This window comes from Kogia breviceps, chromosome 14 (genome assembly GCF_026419965.1).
Source record: "Kogia breviceps isolate mKogBre1 chromosome 14, mKogBre1 haplotype 1, whole genome shotgun sequence".
NCBI classification, from domain to species: Eukaryota; Metazoa; Chordata; class Mammalia; order Artiodactyla; family Physeteridae; genus Kogia; species Kogia breviceps.
The window spans coordinates 13,419,315-13,438,058 of NC_081323.1; the positions used below are offsets into that span (position 1 = coordinate 13,419,315).

The window sequence follows — 18,744 nt, forward strand, 5'->3', positions numbered from 1 at the left end:
AAAACCATCAGCAGTATCCATTTGGACAGTCTGGGTGTGTTGCAGGCAGGGTGTGTTTCTGAGTTGAGATTGTTTGCCTCTTAAGTTGGAGTAAAAAGTATCAGTGCTAAAATCACCTGCCACAAATCACCGTTGTATTGGTGCACGTTAGCGACATGTTTAAATTTCAGAAGCAATGTCTTCTGATGAAAACCATTTGTGACAACATGTCTGTTGTTTCTTTGGTGATTTGTGTTACAGGCTCTCTCTACAAAGGCAGTGTGGATGAAATTGTCAACGGCGTTCAATATCAGAGACCTAAATGTGTTAACATTCTGATTTAAAAACACACTGCCTTTCTGTTTCTCTCTGCTGGGACCAGTGAAGTTGGAGGCCTTTAAGTTCTTCTAACTTAATTCTCAGCTCTCATCTCTTCCTTTCAAACACGGAACTCTCCTAAACGCAGCTCCATCTGACCCTGAGGTTCCAGGACTTTTGGGACTTACCTTTTGTCTTGTCACAGTCCCAGACCACGGAAACACAGAAGGGACATTCTAATCCTTCCTGCCTTACCCAGCGTCCCCCCCGTCCTGGTTTCTGAGTCTTCCAGGTGGAGGATTTCAGCCATCTCAGTTGGAGATGTACCCATTTCTTCTTGTTGAACCACAGTCCGATGGAATTGCATTTAGAATAATTGCTCAGGTTCTTATCACTTTGTCATCAGCCGGATGCCTGGAAAGTTCCAGCACCTCAAACTGTTGGCACTTAGAGAAGCAGAACTTTCCTGGCTTGGCCTGAGAGGTGTGTGTATGTCCGTGGGGACGATAGGGAAATGGCCTGCACCCTGTTCAGCGGGGAGTTCCAGCCAAGAGAGCGAGAGAAGATTCTGGTGGATGGCCCAGCAGAGGGGCCTGTTTTCCCTGCTTCTTATCCCAGCCCCCAACTCTCAGCCTGTCTTTTAAATAATCCTTCCTCATTCCACTTTTGTGGTGGGGGTAATTAGTCACAGCTCAAAAGAGTGCTGAATGCTTTCTCTAAGCCATGCCTGCTACAGAGAGGAAATATCCCAGGGGTTGGGTGTGTGGAGACCCCAATCCTAATTCCTGGGCTAAGTGCTGGTGGTTTGAATGTTTTGAGACCAGGCCTTTTGCTTCTAGCCTGAGCATATTTTTCTACTTTGTAGCTTAACCTATATATTTTTTCATGTTCCTGCCTCCTCGGGAAATAGTAAGAGTTAGCCGGGAGGTCTGGGAAAATACTCTTTGCCTTGCAAAATTCAGAGATCTGAACTCCAGGTACCCCGAAAACCACCTCCAACCTGAACCCAGCGTTAACAATGAGAAACTTATTTACTTGAAGGCTGGGTTTTCATTGGTCCATGGGGGTAGATTGTAATTGTGTGTCTTAAAAAAGCCTTTTGTATCTTCCAATAGCATGACAACTGGAATAGTAATTTGACTTAAAGAACAAGCTAGTGTTTAAAAACACTCCTATAGGACTCTTAACACTTTATTTGAAATCGGGGTGTGGGTTCCTTTCCCCCCTACCCCTGGAAGATTGTCTGAAAAATGTGGGTTTGTTGTTAGAACTTCTAAATAACTGCCCCCATGGGGCAAGTTCTCAGTCTACCTAAATGTGAACATAATTTGCTCTGTTTCAGCTTGGCTGAAGAGGAAATAAAAACAGAACAGGAGGTGGTGGAGGGCATGGATATCTCTACTCGCTCCAAAGGTAAGTAAAAAATCTCGTATTATCTATGCAGAGCAGAGGAGGAAATTGGAATTTCTTTTTCTTGTTGTTTCAGTGCAGTGAAGTGTGGCTTACCAGTCGAGCTTCTAACACTCCTCCGATTTTGAGAGGGTGGCAACTTTGATGGATGAACCTCATTTATAGAGAAATCTCCTTTTGGTTTGCTTTCCCTTGGCGTGTCTGTGTAGGTGTTCCGACCTGTCGGAAATTGTCCCGACAGTAAATTTTACATGTTGAGTGTCATGACGGAGGGCGGCTGGCTAGCTCTCTCTGCAGGGTGACTTTCTGGAATCAATTTAAATAAAGCATGTTCTAGAAGCAACTGGAGTCTCCAGCCGCCGCTAGGTTTCTGATTTCAGTAACAGGCCTCTTTGGAATCGCAGAGGTGGAACGAAGGTGACCCACTTCCTTGGTAAACGTTGGTCTTGGTTAGAGATTAAAGGGAAACGTTAGGACTTCCTGGAATGCTGGGGCCAGTGTTTGCATGTAGGACAGAATTGTGCAAATCAGAGTAAACATGGTACATGCTTCTATTCAGAATCCTGTGTTAGAGCTCCTCAAGGATCTTCTAATTGAGGCATTGGTACTTTTTGATTGGCCTGTGTGAGATTTCACGAGGTTTCCCACAAGGAAGCAGTTATTCACATTTGCCTTCAGGGTGCTTTTAGAAATGAGCTGCAGGAACATTTCTCACCTCTTTGGTTGATGAAAATGCTCATCTCCAAACTTAGTTGTACCACGGTGGTGGTATTCTTTCAACAAGTCACTGAGTACCTGTGCTGGGGTCTGGGGTGGGGAGGCGGGAAGGTCTAGACAGGGTGAGTACAGACTTGGCCAGAAAGACGCCAAGACATCCAGCCCAAGAGCTTCACAGAGAGTGGTTCCGTAAAGTCGTCTGAGACAACAGAGCTTTTTGGGGATTTTGATAAGACAGCGTGTCGTTGTGGGCAAAGACGAGGGTCAGATAGTGGTGGCATGGTGGTGACCTGGGAAGCGGGGGCTGGCTGTTGTTGCTGCCTGACCTGCCTGATGGGGGTGGGGGCCGGGGCCTGGGCCTGGTTCTGAGAGGAGGGGAGGCCCCTCGGGTGGACAGGCCAGGCTGTCCGGGTGGGTGGTCGGTGCCTGGGGCGGGGGTGGGGCCCAGTCGGAGGGCTGCTCCCCTTCACCAGAGCCCCCCCCCCCCGACCCCCCCAGCCCAGGGTGGGCCCACAGCACCTCTGATAGTGAGGAGAGCCACGGGGGAGTCTGAACAAGAGGTGTTCGGAGACAGTTGCTGTTGGGGAAGCAGGTCTGAGTCCCCACCCCTTTGGGGTCAGAATTGAGTGTGGAGAAGGGAGCCTAGAGAACGAGAGCTGGGAGCCGGGCTTGCTGTCCTTACTCTGATGCTCACCTGGACACGTTCTGGCTCTGCCTGTGTTTTCTTATCTGTAAAATGGGCTGTCAGATGAGATTCTAAGATTCCTTCCACCTTGGGCTTACTCTTGTAAAAGGAATACTTGCTGGCAGCATTTATGAAGGCTGTGCTTGTAGGGTCCGGGAGCCTTTTCTTACCCGGCCAGAGATGGGAGGTGGTGTTCCCATTTTGCTGTTGAGGATACTGAGGCTCCGAGTGGTAATGTGTCCCAGGTAGAAAGTGTAGGATGGGATCAAACTGAACCGAGGCTCGGACTCCAAGGAGGTGCTTCCTTCCTGAGCACTCGGTGCCTGGAAGGCCCTGGAGCCCCGTTGTGTAGAATTCTCCAAGAGGGTCAGAATCGGGGACCGTCAGCCAGAGCAGGAAGCCTGTTCAGCTCAGGCCCTTCCCTCTGCGTGTGGAGACCCCTCTTCTCTTCCCCTTGAGCGTGGAGACCCCGCTTCTTGTCTTCTTTCAGACCCCCGGGTGCTCCTAGCCCTTCAGCTTCTGTGTCTGGGCCGTCCGAGGTGTGACCACTCTGGGGTCATCGTAATCCCTTATCTGCCCCGCCGCGTCCTCTCCCGACAGCAGCCAGGGCGATCTTGGGAAAACACTTCATCAGGGACATCTCATCTTGCCTGAGTCCCTCCACTGACCTTCCAGCGCCCTCAGGCTCCAGTCTGAAGTGATTGTGGCCAACCTGCCTGGCCTGACCCCTTCAGCTTCCTTCACTTTTGTTTACCTTGTGACGGATGCTCTGTGCGCCTGACCCCACTTGAGCTCCCCGGCCTCCCTCCCCTCCGTCCTCTCCTGGGGGCCCTTTGCTGGGAACATCGCCCTGGGTCCTGCTGCCTGGTTCTCATCTCAGCTTCTTCCCAGACGTCAGCTCCTGAGGGAGGCCTTCAGTGGCCATCCTGTCCACAGGAGCCATTCCATCATTTTCTGTTTTTAAAAATAAACTTTTTTTTTTTTTTTTGCGGTTACGCGGGCCTCTCACTGTTGTGGCCTCTCCCGTTGCGGAGCACAGGCTCGGGACGCGCAGGCTCAGCGGCCATGGCTCACGGGCCCAGCTGCTCCGCGGCACGTGGGATCCTCCCGGACCGGGGCACAAACCCGTGTCCCCTGCATCGACAGGTGGACTCTCAACCACTGTGCCACCAGGGAAGCCCCCCAAAAATAAACTTCTAATTTTTTTTTTTTTTTTTTTTTTTTTTTGCGGTATGCGGGCCTCTCACTGCTGTGGCCTCTCCCGCCGCGGAGCACAGGCTCCGGACGCGCAGGCCTAGCGGCCATGGCTCACGGGCCTAGCCGCTCCGCGGCATGTGGGATCCTCCCGGACCAGGGCACGAACCCGCGTCCCCTGCATCGGCAGGCGGACCCTCAACCACTGCGCCACCAGGGAAGCCCATAAACTTCTAATTTGAGAGCAGTTTTTGATTTAGATTTCCAGGTAACTCGTGAAGCTAGTGCACAGTGTTCCCATACCACCCCCCGATACACACACACATAGTTACTACACACACAGAGTTACAGTTTTTCCCGTTATTAACACCATGCATTGGTCTGGTCCATTTGTCACAATTAATGAATCGGTGTGTTATTACCACCTAAAGTTGATGCTTTGTTCAGATTTCCTTAGTTTTTCCACTAAGATCCCTTTTCTCTTCCAACACCCCATCCAGGATCCCACATGACATTAGCTATCGTGTCTCCTTAGAATCCTCTTGGCTGTGACAGTTTGTTAGACTTTCCTTGTTTCTGATGGCCTTCCTAGTTTGGAGGAAAACTGGTCAGGTATTTTCTAGGATGATCCTCTTTGGGGCTTATCTGATGTTTTTCTCATGGTTGGATTGGAGTAGGCCAGAATTATGGGTTTTTGAGAGGAAGACCTTAAAGGGCCGTTTCCATCACATCATATCAAGGGTATATATCATGAATGTGATTTATCGCTGGTGGTGTTGACCTTGGTCACTTGGCCAAGGGAGTTTGTCAGGTTTCTCCCCTTCCTCTCTGGAAGGAAGTCGCGGTGCCTGGCCCACACTTATGAAGTGTGGGGAGCCATGCTCCAGCTCCCGAAGGCCAGAGTATCTACATAAATTATTTCATGTTGTTCTATATGGGAGATTTGTCTTGTTTCTCCCGTTTATTTACTTATATCAGCAAGGACTCAACTGTTCTATACTTTGGGTTTTGTATTACTTTTTTTTTTTTTTTTTTTTTTTTGCCGTACGCGGGCCTCTCACTGCTGTGGCCTCTCCCGTTGCGGAGCACAGGCTCCGGACACGCAGGCTCAGCGGCCATGGCTCACGGGCCCAGCGGCTCCGCGGCACGTGGGATCCTCCCGGACCGGAGCACGAACCCGTGTTCCCTGCCTCGGCAGGCGGACTCTCAACCACTGCGCCACCAGGGAAGCCCGTATTACTTATTTTGTTGCTCAAATTGTTCTAGCTTTGGCCACTGGGAGCACTTTCATTCGGCTCCTGTGTCCCTTTGACGTCACTGTGGGTTGATTGATTGATCGAACACTTTCTTAATTTCTGGCACTGCAGGATGCTCTAGGCTCATCTTGTATATTTTCCCCAAGGCCCCTGGTTGTTATTGGAGATTGGCCTTAGAAACCAAGATCTGGGTGCTGGATGTGCTCATTGGCTGCTGAGGTGTCTTTGCTTCTAGGTTCTGTCAGCTGACAGAGCAAAGAAACATACATATGTGTATAGGAACCCACATGTATACCCATCTATAAACATTTCTGTCTGTATCTCTGTTAAATTGAGTTCATACACTTGTCTCCAGTTCTGATCCATTACCACATAGATCATTCCAGCCTGCTCCCTTTACTTATCTGTAATTTCCCACTCCCACGGTGAGAAAGCGCCTCTTGCCCTCTGCCATTCTTTACTGTTTTGCGGTATACTTAAAATCTTACATTCAGCGTTCAGCTCGGTGAACTTTAACACGTGTATACACTTGTGGGACCATGGCCCAGATCAAGTTAGTTGAACATTCGTGGCATTCTGAAAGGCTCTTGGTAGCCCCTTGTCCATGACCTGTACTTCTATTTATTTGTTTGTTGATGGTCTCTTCTGCTACAGTGTCAGGCTCCTTCTCTCTCCGGGCCCTACACCACCATGGTCAGCCTCTCCCTCCCATTTGAGAGGCAGGATGGCATGGAGGTTTAAGAAAACCTGGCTTCTGGAGTCAGACTACCTGGGTTTGCATTCTGGCTGCCCTCTGCCTAGCTGTATTTGTGTCGCAGTTTCCCCTTGTACATGGGGATGATAAAAGTAGAGGATTATGGTTGAGATTAAACTAGCTCACATGTGCAAAGCACCCAGAACAGTGCTGGGACATGGCGAGTGCTCAGAAATGTTAGCCATGTTTAGAATCAGTTGAGCAGGGATGAGCTCGTGTTAATTAAGCCTGTCAGGTGGAAACCCTACTCACCAAGTTCTGCTTCTTTCCCTGCTTCCAGCCTCCAGGAAGAGGGCGTGGAGGTAGTTAATGAACAATTGTATAATCCAAAATATATAAAGTCTATGTAACTGAATATCAAATAAACAAACAACCCAATCAAGAAACGGGCCGAAGACCTGAATAAACATTTTTCCAAAGAAGACATACAGAGGGTCAACAGGCACCTGAAAATATGCTCAACATCGCTAATCATCAGAGAAATGCCAATCAGAACAACAATGAGGTATCACCTCACACCTGTCCGAATGGCTATCATCAAAAAGTCTACAAATAATGAGTGTTGGTGAGGATGTGGAGAAAAGGGAACCCTTGTGCACTGTTGGTGGGAAGGTAAATTGGTGCAGCCACTATGGAAAACAGTATGGAGGTTCCTCAAAAAACTAAAAATAGAACTACCATGTGATAGCAGTTCCACTCCTGGTTGTATATATATGGAAAAAAAAAAAGAAAAGTAATTTGAAAAGACACGTGCACCCCAATGTTTGTAGCAGAACTATTTATAATACCTAAGATATGGAAGCAAGCCGTGTCCATCAACAGATGAAAGGTTAAAGAAGATATATGTGTACACGCGTGTGCGTGCGCGCACACAGTGGAATATTACTCAGCTATGAAAAAGAATGCAATTCTGCCATTTGTAGTAACATGGATGGGCCTAGAGAATATTAGGCTTGGTGAGATAAGTCAAAGACAATTACTGCATGATAACCACTTACATGCGGAATCTAAAAAAATAAAACAATTGAATGTATATAGCAAAAGAAATAGGCTCACAGATACAGAAAACAAACTAGTGATTTTCAGGGGGGAGAGGGAAGCAGGGAGGGGCAAGGTAGGGGTATGGGATTAAGACATACAAACTCCTATGTGTAAAATACAGTAGCTAAGCAATAGGGATATATTGTACAGCACAGGGAATTGCAGTCATTATTTTGTAAGAACTTACTGGAGTATAATCTACAAAAATACTGAATCGCCATGCTATACACCTAAAACTAATACTGCAAATCAATTAAAAAAATTGTGTAGGGCACCCCAGCAGGCAGGTTCGGGGCCGGCATCCTATCCTCTGAGACGTTTGAAGAAATCCGGTCTGCAGCCTTTTGGACTGATTTTCTCAGGGCCTTTGGAGCCCCTGTTGTGGTGGGGAATCGTGAGGGGGATGGCATCACCGGGTTTCGAGGGAGACCTTCCTTTCTCCCCAGGTATTGTGTTGGATGGCTTTCTTTGTGTGGAGGTGAGTTCCTATCCTCCAGGGTCACCGTATGGCCAGGTGACTGGCTGCTTCTGTGTCCTGCGAACCTTTCTGATAGAACCTCTCCGGTTAGGTGAGGAAATCGCATATGCAGAGAAAGGCTCGGAGTTATGATACGGGGTGGCTGGGGTTCTGAGAGCTGAGGTCAGCCTGGTCCAAATGTGACCAGCTAGCAAAAGCTGGGGTGAAGGCTTATTTCTCTTTCAGTCCTAATTATTCAAAATCCATGTTGTGATGGTGTGGGCTCTGTGAACACAAACTTGTTTCTCTAGCCTGCTTTTCTTTTTTTTTTTCCTTTTGTGGTACGCGGGCCTCTCACTGTTGTGGCTTCTCGCGTTGCGGAGCACAGGCTCCGGACGCGCAGGCTCAGCGGCCATGGCTCACGGGCCCAGCCGCTCCGCGGCACGTGGGATCCTCCCGGACCGAGGCACGAACCCGTGTCCCCTGCCTCGGCAGGCGGATTCTCAACCACTGCGCCGCCAGGGAAGCCCTAGCCTGCTTTTCTTATGCTTTGGGATATTCAGTGCTTCAGCTCCCAGCTGGTACTGTCCGATCAGTGTTCCTTGGTCGTGAGCAATGGAATCCGGCTCTGGTTTAATTGGAGCAGAAGGGGATGACTAGAAGGTGGTCGGTTGGCTTATGGGGTTGAGGAAATGGCTGGAGGCCCAGGGCTGCTCTGGGGAGGGAGCTAGTATACAGCCTCCTCAGGGTCAATAGGGCAAAGTCCCTAGGGAGAGTCCCTTACCTAGTGTCATGTTTCTGCCCTTTGGCTGGGGAAGGGCCGGTATCTAGACATCTGGACCCCCCAACATTGCCCCCACTGGGAAAGAGGTAATCCTCAAAAGAGGATGAGGTGACCACCAGGCGTCTTGGGAAACTGGTAACATCATTCCCTACTTGTGGGTGGAGAAGAGGCCCCGAACTGGACTATACTTGAGAAACTTAGAAACTCTTCTGTTCCTACACCTAGTTTGTACGACCTTTCAGGTTCTCTAACTAAATTTCAGTTTGTACACCCTCTTACCCCTGACACATGCTCACTTATTAACTGAATAATTCCCAAGCCGGGCATTGCCATAACGCCAGTCTTGACATTTACCGGAGCATTTTAGTTCTAGGGAGACAAAGCTCTCGTGCTTTCAAGATGTCAGGTTGACATTTGTGTCTGGGGATAATGATCTGCTGCTGAAAGATACTCAAGCAAGACTCGGAAATACCGTCTAGGTGCCAAGTGTGTTTGCCTCGCTGATGTTTTCTGAGTTCTTACTAGGTGCCAGGTATTATATGCAAATTACTTCATTTGATTCTCATAATAACGTGTGTTACAGGTGTTTTTATTCCCATTTTATAGTTCCGGAAACTGAGGCTGAGAGATTAATGAAGTGGCAAAGTGGAGAATTGGGGTCAGGTTTTATCTTTGATTGTAAACCTTTATACTTGGTCATGAGCTCTACCCCGAGTGTCCAAGGTGAGATGTCTGCAGGGGCCCGCAGGTGGACCAGTGATTGAAGCTGGCATCCAGGGGTGCTGGGGCCTTTGGAGTTGCAGAGTATCTGTCCTAAAGGGGCAGGGCGCCTCCATTTGTTTGCTGACCAACAGGAGCAGGAATATGGCTCACTGGGTGTCAACACCGGGGATTTTATTTTTTTGCCCCTGTAAAAACGCCTGGTTTAGAAACGTGATCTGTATAGCCCACTTTCTGAAAGACCATGCATGAACCCAACAAAACACATCTCTGGGCCACAAGCGGTAGAGGGTTGTGGGTTTGCTTTCTCTGCGTGAGCCTGGAAACAGCACTGTTCATTGCAGGATTTTGGCCACATGATGCAGGAGGTCAGAACAAGCTCCTCCGAGGCCAGGGACTTAAAGTCTGAAAAATGATGGACGCTGGGAGCTCACGTCTCCATACAAAGGCTCCCCTGTTTGGGCTGCTTGCATCTTGATCCTGCTGTGTGTGCATTTTGCAGTAATGATTGTGGTGTGTGGATGCCAGGCTGCCAGAGCTGAAACCATTTTTAAAAATGTCTGTGTAATGTCACCCGCACAAGGGAACAAGCCACTTGGAAACCATGCACAGATGCAGCGGAAGCCCAGGATATTAAAATCTTGAACAGTATCGTTCTTGCTGAGATTTGCCTGGGTATGGATATGTTTTCTGAGACAGGATGCTGGAGGATATACAATTACAGCAATTTGCTAACCAGCCCCAGACCTCAATTAGTACAGGATCCTAGTTCTCACTGTTGTATGTAAATTAAGACTGTTTCACAAAGGGATTGTTTATGAGGACGGCTATGAGATAGAGACCTTCTATCATTTTTTTTTTTTTCCCTCAAGGAAACTGTTTAAGAAAATAAAACCGTAAACACTCTTAAATCACGGTGCAATACGGAAGTGCTGAGAATTTTTCTTTTCAAAAATGAGCATCGGTATTTTTAACTCTGTTTTGGCTGTTCTACGTCTCCTCCAGCCCAAGAAGTGCCATCCATGTACTGTGCAATGGAAGGAATTGATTTGTGAGTTAGATAACTACCAGATTGTTCCTCTCCCAACAAGGTCTAAAATATCGCGGAACTCTTGAGGATGTTGGATACGGCTTTCCAAATGAGAAACCTTCTACTTTCTCTTCGCCAGCCTAGCATCCGTGCGTCTGTTCACGGAATCCTGTCGGCACATCCGTGCAATTTATCTTTGTGGTTTACTTGTGGAAAACCTTGCGTTTGCCCCAGTTTTGAAGCGTGACCCACGTTACATGTTTATGTGACTACTGTTACTCCAGAAGACTGTGATCTACAATGGACCGTTTTCAACCATCGTTTGAAAAGAACCGCCTCTTCTTTTTCCTCCTCCAAATGCCTCTAGAGTTAACTTTCTAGGTCTGATGCCTTTTAGAGATCCTGGCACTGTTTTTTTTTTTTTTTTGCCTGAAAGTTTCAAAGAGTAGTTATTTCATTTTGCTCCACTGATGGAGGCCCCTTTACTGTTGGCTTGAGGGGAGAGAGTTTGGCAAGGCCACATCTCACAGTGGGGTGTGTGTGCGGTATTCCAGCCTTCCCATGCTCCCGTCCCTCCCCCTCCACATTCCCTCCACCTGTTTCCAGTTTTCCTGGAGCCCAGAGTTCCAGCATTTCAAAGTGAACAGTAACATGGTTTTTTTTTTTAAATGTTGATCATCTTTATGTGTTTTTTAAAATATTATTTGTTAATTTATTTATTTGGTTCTGCCGGGTCTTAGTTGCCGCACATGGGCTCCTTAGTTGTGGCATGGGAAGTCTTAGTTGCGACATGTAGGATCTAGTTCCCCGACCAAGGATCGAACCCGTGGCCCCCTGCAGTGGAAGCGCAGAGTCTTAACCACTGGACTGCTCAGGAAGTCCCCTGTACAGAATTCTGCACATACTCAGGTCTCTTCCACATTTCCTCTCTTGACCTTGCATCTTTCCTATTAGCAGTTCTCCTATTTCTGGCCCCTTCAAAGCCAAACTTCTTAAGAGGAGTGTCTGGGGCTTCCTTGGTGGCGCAGTGGTTGAGAGTCCGCCTGCCAATGCAGGGGACATGGGTTCGAGCCCTGGTCTGGGAAGATCCCACATGCCGCGGAGCAACTGGGCCCGTGAGCCACAACTACTGAGCCTGCGCGTCTGGAGCCTGTGCTCCACAACAAGAGAGGCCGCGATAGTGAGAGGCCCGCACACCGCGATGAAGAGTGGCCCCTGCTCGCCACAACTAGAGAGAGCCCTCGCACAGAAACGAAGACCCAACACAGCCATAAATTAATAAATTAAAAAAAAAAAAAAAAAAAAGAGGAGTGTCTGTACTCACGTCTTGGTTTCCTCACCTCCTGCTCTGTCTTGCCAGCTCCACCCAGACCCTCCACGTTAACAGTTATCACTGGGCTTCCTGTAGACTCCCATGGATGGTGTCAGTACTCAAGTGTCTTGATCTCACAGAGGCATTGGACCTTGCTGATCATTTTTCTCCTGGAAACTGTCGCTTCCAGTGCTTTTCCTTCGATTTCCCTGGCTCCTTCTCTTCTCCATTAAATGTTGGAGTTGCTGAAAGTCCTCACCTTGCCCAGCACGTTCTTTTCCTGGGTGATCTTGCCCACATCTGTGGCTTTATGACTCACAGATATTTTAGTTCCAGCCTAGATTTTTCCTGAGTTGTGATGCAGAAGGCCAGCTGCCCACCTGACTGCCCTCCTGTTGTTCATGGTGTCTCAAACTCAATGTGTCCAAAACCGATTCCACTATCCACCTTCCCTTCCAGCTCCCTACCACCCCCTAACAAAACACCTGCTTCTCCACTATGATGAACGAGACAGGACTCTGCCATTTGGCTAGGCCAGGGATGTGGGACTGATCCTCGATTCTTCTGTCCTTTTGCCTTTTTGTGTCATTTACGTAAAATAATATATCGTAAACATCACTCTTCTTCAGGTTATCACCAGTGAACTGCAGTAGTCTTTTTTAAAAAAATAAATTTATTTATTTAATTTATTTTTATTTTTGGCTGTGTTGGGTCTTTGTTGCTGCGCGTGGGCTTTCTCTAGTTGCGGCGAGCGGGGGCCATTCTTCGTTGTGGTGCGCAGGCTTCTCATTGAGGTGACTTTTCTTGTTGTGCCATACGGGCTCTAGGCATGTGGGCTTCGGTAGTTGTGGGTTTGTGGACTCTAGAGCACAGGCTCAGTAGTTGTGGCGCACGGGCTTAGTTGCTCTGTGGCGTGTGGGATCTTCCTGGACCAGGGCTTGAACCCGTGTCCCCGGCATTAGCAGGTGGATTCTTAACCACTGTGCCACCAGGGAAGCCCCTGCAGTAGTCTTTTAATTGGTCTCTCATCTCTCTCTACCCCACCTCCTGATCTTTCTAAAAGGAACCTCTCTTCCGGCTACTACCTCCTACCTTAAACTCTTAGGGGATTGCTTTTGGTTTTAGGATGAAGATCAAAGTCCTAAAATTCTCATGTGCGGGCCTTGCCCACCTTTCCAGCCTCCTGCCTCCATGGCCCCCTTTCTCTCCACTCCAGCCACACTGATCTTCCAGGTCCTCAAAAGGAAGATCCTCCCCTCTCCTTTCTCTCCTAACCTCCTACCCCCCTGGATGCAAAGGCTCCAAATGAGGGTGGGTCCTGCCTTTTGTTTTTGCGCATCTCATTTTCCCCTGTGCCCCTTTTACTACCACTGTGCCTGTTCTAGTTGGTGCACAATAAATACATCTTTTGAATGAATGAGTGAATGATTTGACTTTGTCTACCAGATGGACAGAACTTTTTTTAAAAATTAATTTTATTTTTGGCTGCGCTGTGTCTGTTGCTGCGCGCCGGCTTTCTCTAGTTGCGGCGAGCGGGGGCTACTCTTCGTTGCGGTGCGTGGGCTTCTCATTGTGGTGGTTTCTCTTGTTGTGGAGCACGGGCCCTAGGCGCATGGGCTTCAGTAGTTGTGGCTCGCAGGCTCTAGAGCACAGGCTCAGTAGTTGTGGTGCGTGGGCTTAGTTGCTCTGCGGCATGTGGGATCTTCCCAGACCAGGGATCGAACCCGTGTCCCCTGCATCGGCAGATGGATTCTTAACCACTGTGCCACCAGGGAAGTCCGGACAGAGCTTTTCTCCTGGAGAAGGATGTAAAAGCAGCCTTTCAGCCCAAGCGGATGGCTTTGTTTCCAGCATCATTGGTGGGTGGAAGTAATTACCCAAGCTCAAATGTCTGCTCTCTGAAACGATTGGTGGCTTCTCTGTTTCCCCCCCCCCCCACCAGGGACACAGTACTCTTTGAAGTGGCCCCCTTCCCTCTGATTTCTTTCCTTCCCCTGGTATTAAGACCACTTTAAAAAAACAAATTAATTATTTGGCTGTGCCAGGTCTTAGTTGCGGCATGCGGGACCTTTAGTTTTGGCATGCAGGATCCAGTTCCCTGACCAGGGCTGGAACCTGGGCCCCCTGCATTGGGAGCATGGAGTCCCAGCCACTGGACCAGCAGGGAAGTCCCTAAGACCATTTTTGATGGGCCCTTTCCCAAACACAAGTGAGGTTGTTTTGCTTGCCTGCTTTGGGTTGCCAGTGGCTCCTGAAGACGACCCCAGTCCTGAGCAGAGATTCAAGGCCCTGCTCCATCTGTCCTCTCTGGCAGAAGCTGCCCTCCTATTCAGCCTGCCAGGCCCGAATATTGGTCCTGTGATGTGCCAGGTTCCTTCCTGCTCCTCGCCGGTCACACCTTTGTAGATCCTTCCAGGCTTCTCTCCCTGAGGACCTGCCTTCCCCCTGGCTTCTCCACATCCTTGGGGAACCAGGCTCCCCTCTTTCAGAGCCTTCATTTATACCTCCTACAGTGGAGTTCTTTAGCTGCCAAAGTTGAAATCGCCCTGGGGGAATTCCCTGGTGGTCCAGTGGTTAGGACTCCGAGCTTTCACTGCTGAGGGTGCGGGGTTCAATCCCTGGTTGGGGAACTAAGATCCTGCAAGCTGTGTGGCGTTGCCAAACAAAACAAAACAAAACAGTAATCACCCAGAAAGTCCCTTAAATTGCCCAGGAAAGGACAGTAATCAGCTCTGATCAGACATACTCATGCATCCTAAAGGTCTGAGTATTTTCCAAGCTAGGCTGAAGGTGGCAAGTCCACGTATACATTTCTAGACATCAAATCATTACGCCTTGAAGATCCCTCCAGTAGGGGTGGGTGGAGGATTCTGAAGGGTGCTGCTTGCCTGCTAGGCTTCCTCCCTTGTCTGTTATATATTGAGCTTCTATAGCTATGCTTGTCTGATAAGGTAGCCACTAGTTGTATGTGGCTGTTTTAATTTGCATTAATTAAAAAAAATTCCTTCCTCAGTTGCACTAGCCACATTGCAAGTGCCCAGAGGCTGCACAGATATGAACAGCACAGATACAGAATGCTGCCATCATTATAGAAAGTTTTATTGGACAGCACTGCACTACAGCTTTCATATATTAGTATGTCATGCTGGATGCAGTAGGTGGAAACACCTAGCCACGGATTGGCACAGCATAGAACATGCTCAAAAAATTACTGTATTGGTCTTAAGTTTCACTTGATTAGATTCTACTGGGCCTGCTCTTTCTTTGAAATGTTATGTAAAGAGAGAACATAGCTATCTTCCCATCTTCCCAAGTTGGCATTTCTTATCCAGGTCACACTGAACCTCCTTTCTGCCCGGCCCTTTGGCATCTTGGCACATTGGCTGGGGGAAAATAAACCAGAATGTGCTGGGCAACCCTCTCCCCAGCCTTCAAAATGCTCATCTGTCGAGTTCATTTCACTGTGTCTCCTCACCTAAACTGGTAAGGGGGCCAGGTCTCTCTGACCTTTTTAATGTGAGGGAAGTGATTTGTAAGTAGCTGCTGAGTAAATGCTTTTTGAATAAAGACTCTCCCAAGAAATAGAAACTAATTAAGGGAAGAAAATGGATTATTGCATTTTCCTTTCAAATGATAAAATCAGTGCATCTCCTGGCAACAAACTAAACGAAGTATACCAAAAAAAGCCTAAAAATTCTCTGCCAGGTAACCTGTGTTAACAGTTTGATATACTTTTCCCCTCTCTCTTAGAAAAATATAAACAAATGTATATACTATGTTGGGCTTGAACTGTCTAGATCTTGGCCATTCTAGCAAAGTATCCTTTATCTGTTATCCCTTTGTTTACCCTCCTGCCCTTCTGTGCTTTACTCTGCCTTGAAGGGATTTTCAAGGTTACATTTAATTATCTTGACAGTTAAGAATGATGGAAACCTTGGCAAATGGGGAATTTCATGTTCCATCCTAAGGGTGGGGAAAACAGCCTGGAGGATTGTACTGTGTGGAAATGGGGACCTTGTGTGCCTGGATCTTGATTTTTGTTGTTGTTGTTTGAGAACCTAGTAATCTGGATTTCCAGATGCAATTTCTTCTAATTTTAAAATATTGACAACTAACTTAAATTTTATTTAATTTATTTATTATTATTTAAAAATAAATTTATTTTTATTTTTGGCTGTGTTGGGTCTTTGTTGCTGTGCACGGGCTTCCTTTAGTTGCGGTGAGCGGGGGCTACTCTTCGTCGCAGTGCGCAGGCTTCTCACTGCAGTGGCCTCTCTTGTTGCGGAGCACGGGCTCTAGGTGCATGGGCTTCAGTAGTTGTGGCGCACGGGCTCAGTAGTTGTGGCTCATGGGCTCAGCAGTTGTGGCTCATGGGCTCTAGAGTGCAGGCTCAGTGGTTGTGGCGCACGGGCCCAGTTGCTCCGCGGCATGTGGGATCCTCCCGGACCAGGGATCGAACCTGTGTCCCCTGCATTGGCAGGCGGATTCTTAACCACTGTGCCACCAGGGAAACCCTAACTTAAATTTTAAAAGAATTACCCAGCTGTGGGTGGACTGGATTCAGTCTGAGGTCCTTCAGTGGGCCACCTCTGGCCCAGGCCATGGCTGTCAGTTTCCCTAGATGATTTCCGGGCACTTGCTTCCCTTCTAGATCACTGGTTCATCTCATTGGCTGTCACTCGGGCCCTCTTCCTAATAAGGCTGACCTGGTTTTGTCTTTCACCTCCTTAACCAGCCTCTAGTAACTCCCCATCACCACACAGGAATGTGGGGACCGTCTTTCAAACCAGGCTGCTATTTCTTGGGTTGGGACCAGATATACTAGTAGTTGCTGAGAGTTGCTTGACAGATATCTTTCAGTTCTAGACTCTCAAGCCTGATGAGGTGCTTCCCTCTGAGAAGCCTGAGGGAACAAAGATGGAGACAGGAAAGAGCAGATTTAATTTCTCTCGTCGCACGCCTTTTGAGTGGGACGGAGGGGAGATGAACTCGAAAAGTCATTTTTTACTTTCCCTTTTTGAGGCTGAACCCATATTGCTGGCTTCACATGGATAAGTACCTGCGTGATGGGCCTCTTGCTTTATCCTGCTGGGGCAGCGCTGGACAATCCAGGAGAGCATTAAGGGAGGTGTGGAAAAGAGAACCCCAGCCTTAAAAGGGTCTGATAAGAAAAAGGGCAAAGATGGGGGGACTTCCCTGGTGGCACAGTGGGTAATACTCTGCGCTCCCAATGCAGGAGGCCTGGGTTTCGATTCCTGGTCAGGGAATGAGATCCCGCATGCATGCTGCAACTAAGAGTTTGCATGCCACAACTGAGGAGCCTGCCTGCTGCAACTAAGACCCGGCACAACCAAATAATAAATAAATAAAGTTGTGTTGCTAAAGAATTTTTAAAAAACCCCAAAACTTAAAACTTTAAAAAAAAAAAAGGCCAAAGAATCTGGACTAAAAAATTTGGTTAAATGGTCATCACAGTAGGGGGTCTCCCAGTGGGGAGAATGTTTTCCCTGGAGAAAGTCATTCCTCTTTTCTAACACTATCATTCTGCAACAATAGCTCTCCCCAAGAAGACTGGGGAAGAGAGTTAGGAAATGAGTGGCCTGAGAAAACCCTCTCCTGAGTTTTTCCCCCTTTGGTTTCTCAGAAATTGCATTTAGCTGCAAGGCTCCATCACATTCAGGATATAAATCCTCACTTAATCGCCTACTTTAGGGGAAATGGGCTCTTTAGGCCAGAAACGAGAATGGCCGAGTACCTGTTGAAAAGGGAGTTTCCTCCTCTAGTTTCTTTCTGACCCTGGAATGGCCAGGCTCCCTTTTGTGTAATCTTCCCTGTCCACTTCACAGCCCCGTCTTGGTTTGCCGGGACAAATTCTTAGACCAGGGAGGAAAAACTGGATTTTCCAGTGATCACACTCTCATTTAGCTGATCAGAGGTATTGTTTGGGGGCTGCCTCTAAGCCAGACTGTGTGTCAGGCATTGGGCTACAGCAAAGAAAGTCAGAAAAACTAAGATCAAGGTCACATGCTGGAGGAGACACCATGAACAAGCGAACCAGCAAAAAAAATAAGTCGCAACAATTTTCAGCTGGAGACGGAGGACCACAGTGAAGGGGGAAAGAAACCTACTTTAAGATGATACCGTAAGAGGGCTGGAGACTTGGGGTGGCCACGGAAGGCTTCTCTGGGGAAGTAACATTTAAGCCAAAAGTTGAAGTTGTCAGCTATGGGAAAGTTGGGCATACAACGTTCTAGATGGAAGAGTCAGCAAGGACAAATGAGCTTGGCTCATTAGAGGCTGTTTGTGGTTAGGGTTGAGTGAAAGGAGGAGAAAAGGTGGGCGGGGCCAGATCCCTGGGGGTGTGGTAGATTCTGATAAGATGCTGGGTGTCTACAGTAAAGCCGCTTGGCGCGTTTTTAAAATTAATTAATTAATTATTATTTATTTAGCTAGCTGCACTGGGTCTTAGTTGCGGCACGCAGGATCTTCGTTGTGGCATGTGGGATCTTTACTTGCAGCATGTGGGATCTAGTTCCCTGAGTGGGGATCTCACCTGGGCCCCCTGCATTGAGAGCACAGAGTCTTAGCCACTGAAACACCAGGGAAGTCCTCGCAGGTTTTAAGTGTAGGGGACTGCTTATTTTATTTAGGTTTGAAGAAGGCTGCTAGCAAGGGCAAGTGAATAGTCCCAGGGCTTGGATCAAGGTGGCAACTGTGAAGGGAGGACTGAACGGGAACAGGCAGAAGTGAGGGTGAGCAGGGGAGGAACATCTCTCTGCAGAGCGCTTGCTATGTGCCAGATACCACGTAGGCACTTCCATGCCTCCGTCCTGACCGTGCCGGGTTCAGCATTCTTCACGCATGTTGCAGATTATGGGGATTCTGAGGCCTCCTCTCTCGCAGGCTTCCTGAGCCTCATTTGAGTAGGGAGGAGAGGGCATTAGGAGGCGTCCTGGGGTGGAAGGTCAATCAGCAGGGGTAGGGCTGGGTCTGTGGGCCACCACCTGGTGCTTCTGCTTTGATCTGGGAGGAAATCCTAAGCCCCGAGGGGATTTTGAGGCTGGCTTGGGTTGAACTTGTGCCAGCC

General features: G+C 48.3%; 1 protein-coding gene across 29 annotated transcripts in view; it reads left to right on the forward strand.

Moving 5' to 3' along the window:
• The window catches only part of ZMYND8 (zinc finger MYND-type containing 8), a 126,080-nt gene that overhangs the window by 8,031 nt on the left and 99,305 nt on the right, over nucleotides 1-18,744 (forward strand). For all 29 annotated transcript variants that reach the window (XM_067013882.1, XM_067013877.1, XM_059038741.2 and 26 more), the window contains exon 2: nucleotides 1,640-1,710. In XM_067013882.1, the coding sequence (XP_066869983.1) occupies nucleotides 1,686-1,710 (25 nt within the window). In that variant the 5' untranslated portion in view covers nucleotides 1,640-1,685. The remainder of the gene's footprint in view (nucleotides 1-1,639; nucleotides 1,711-18,744) is intronic.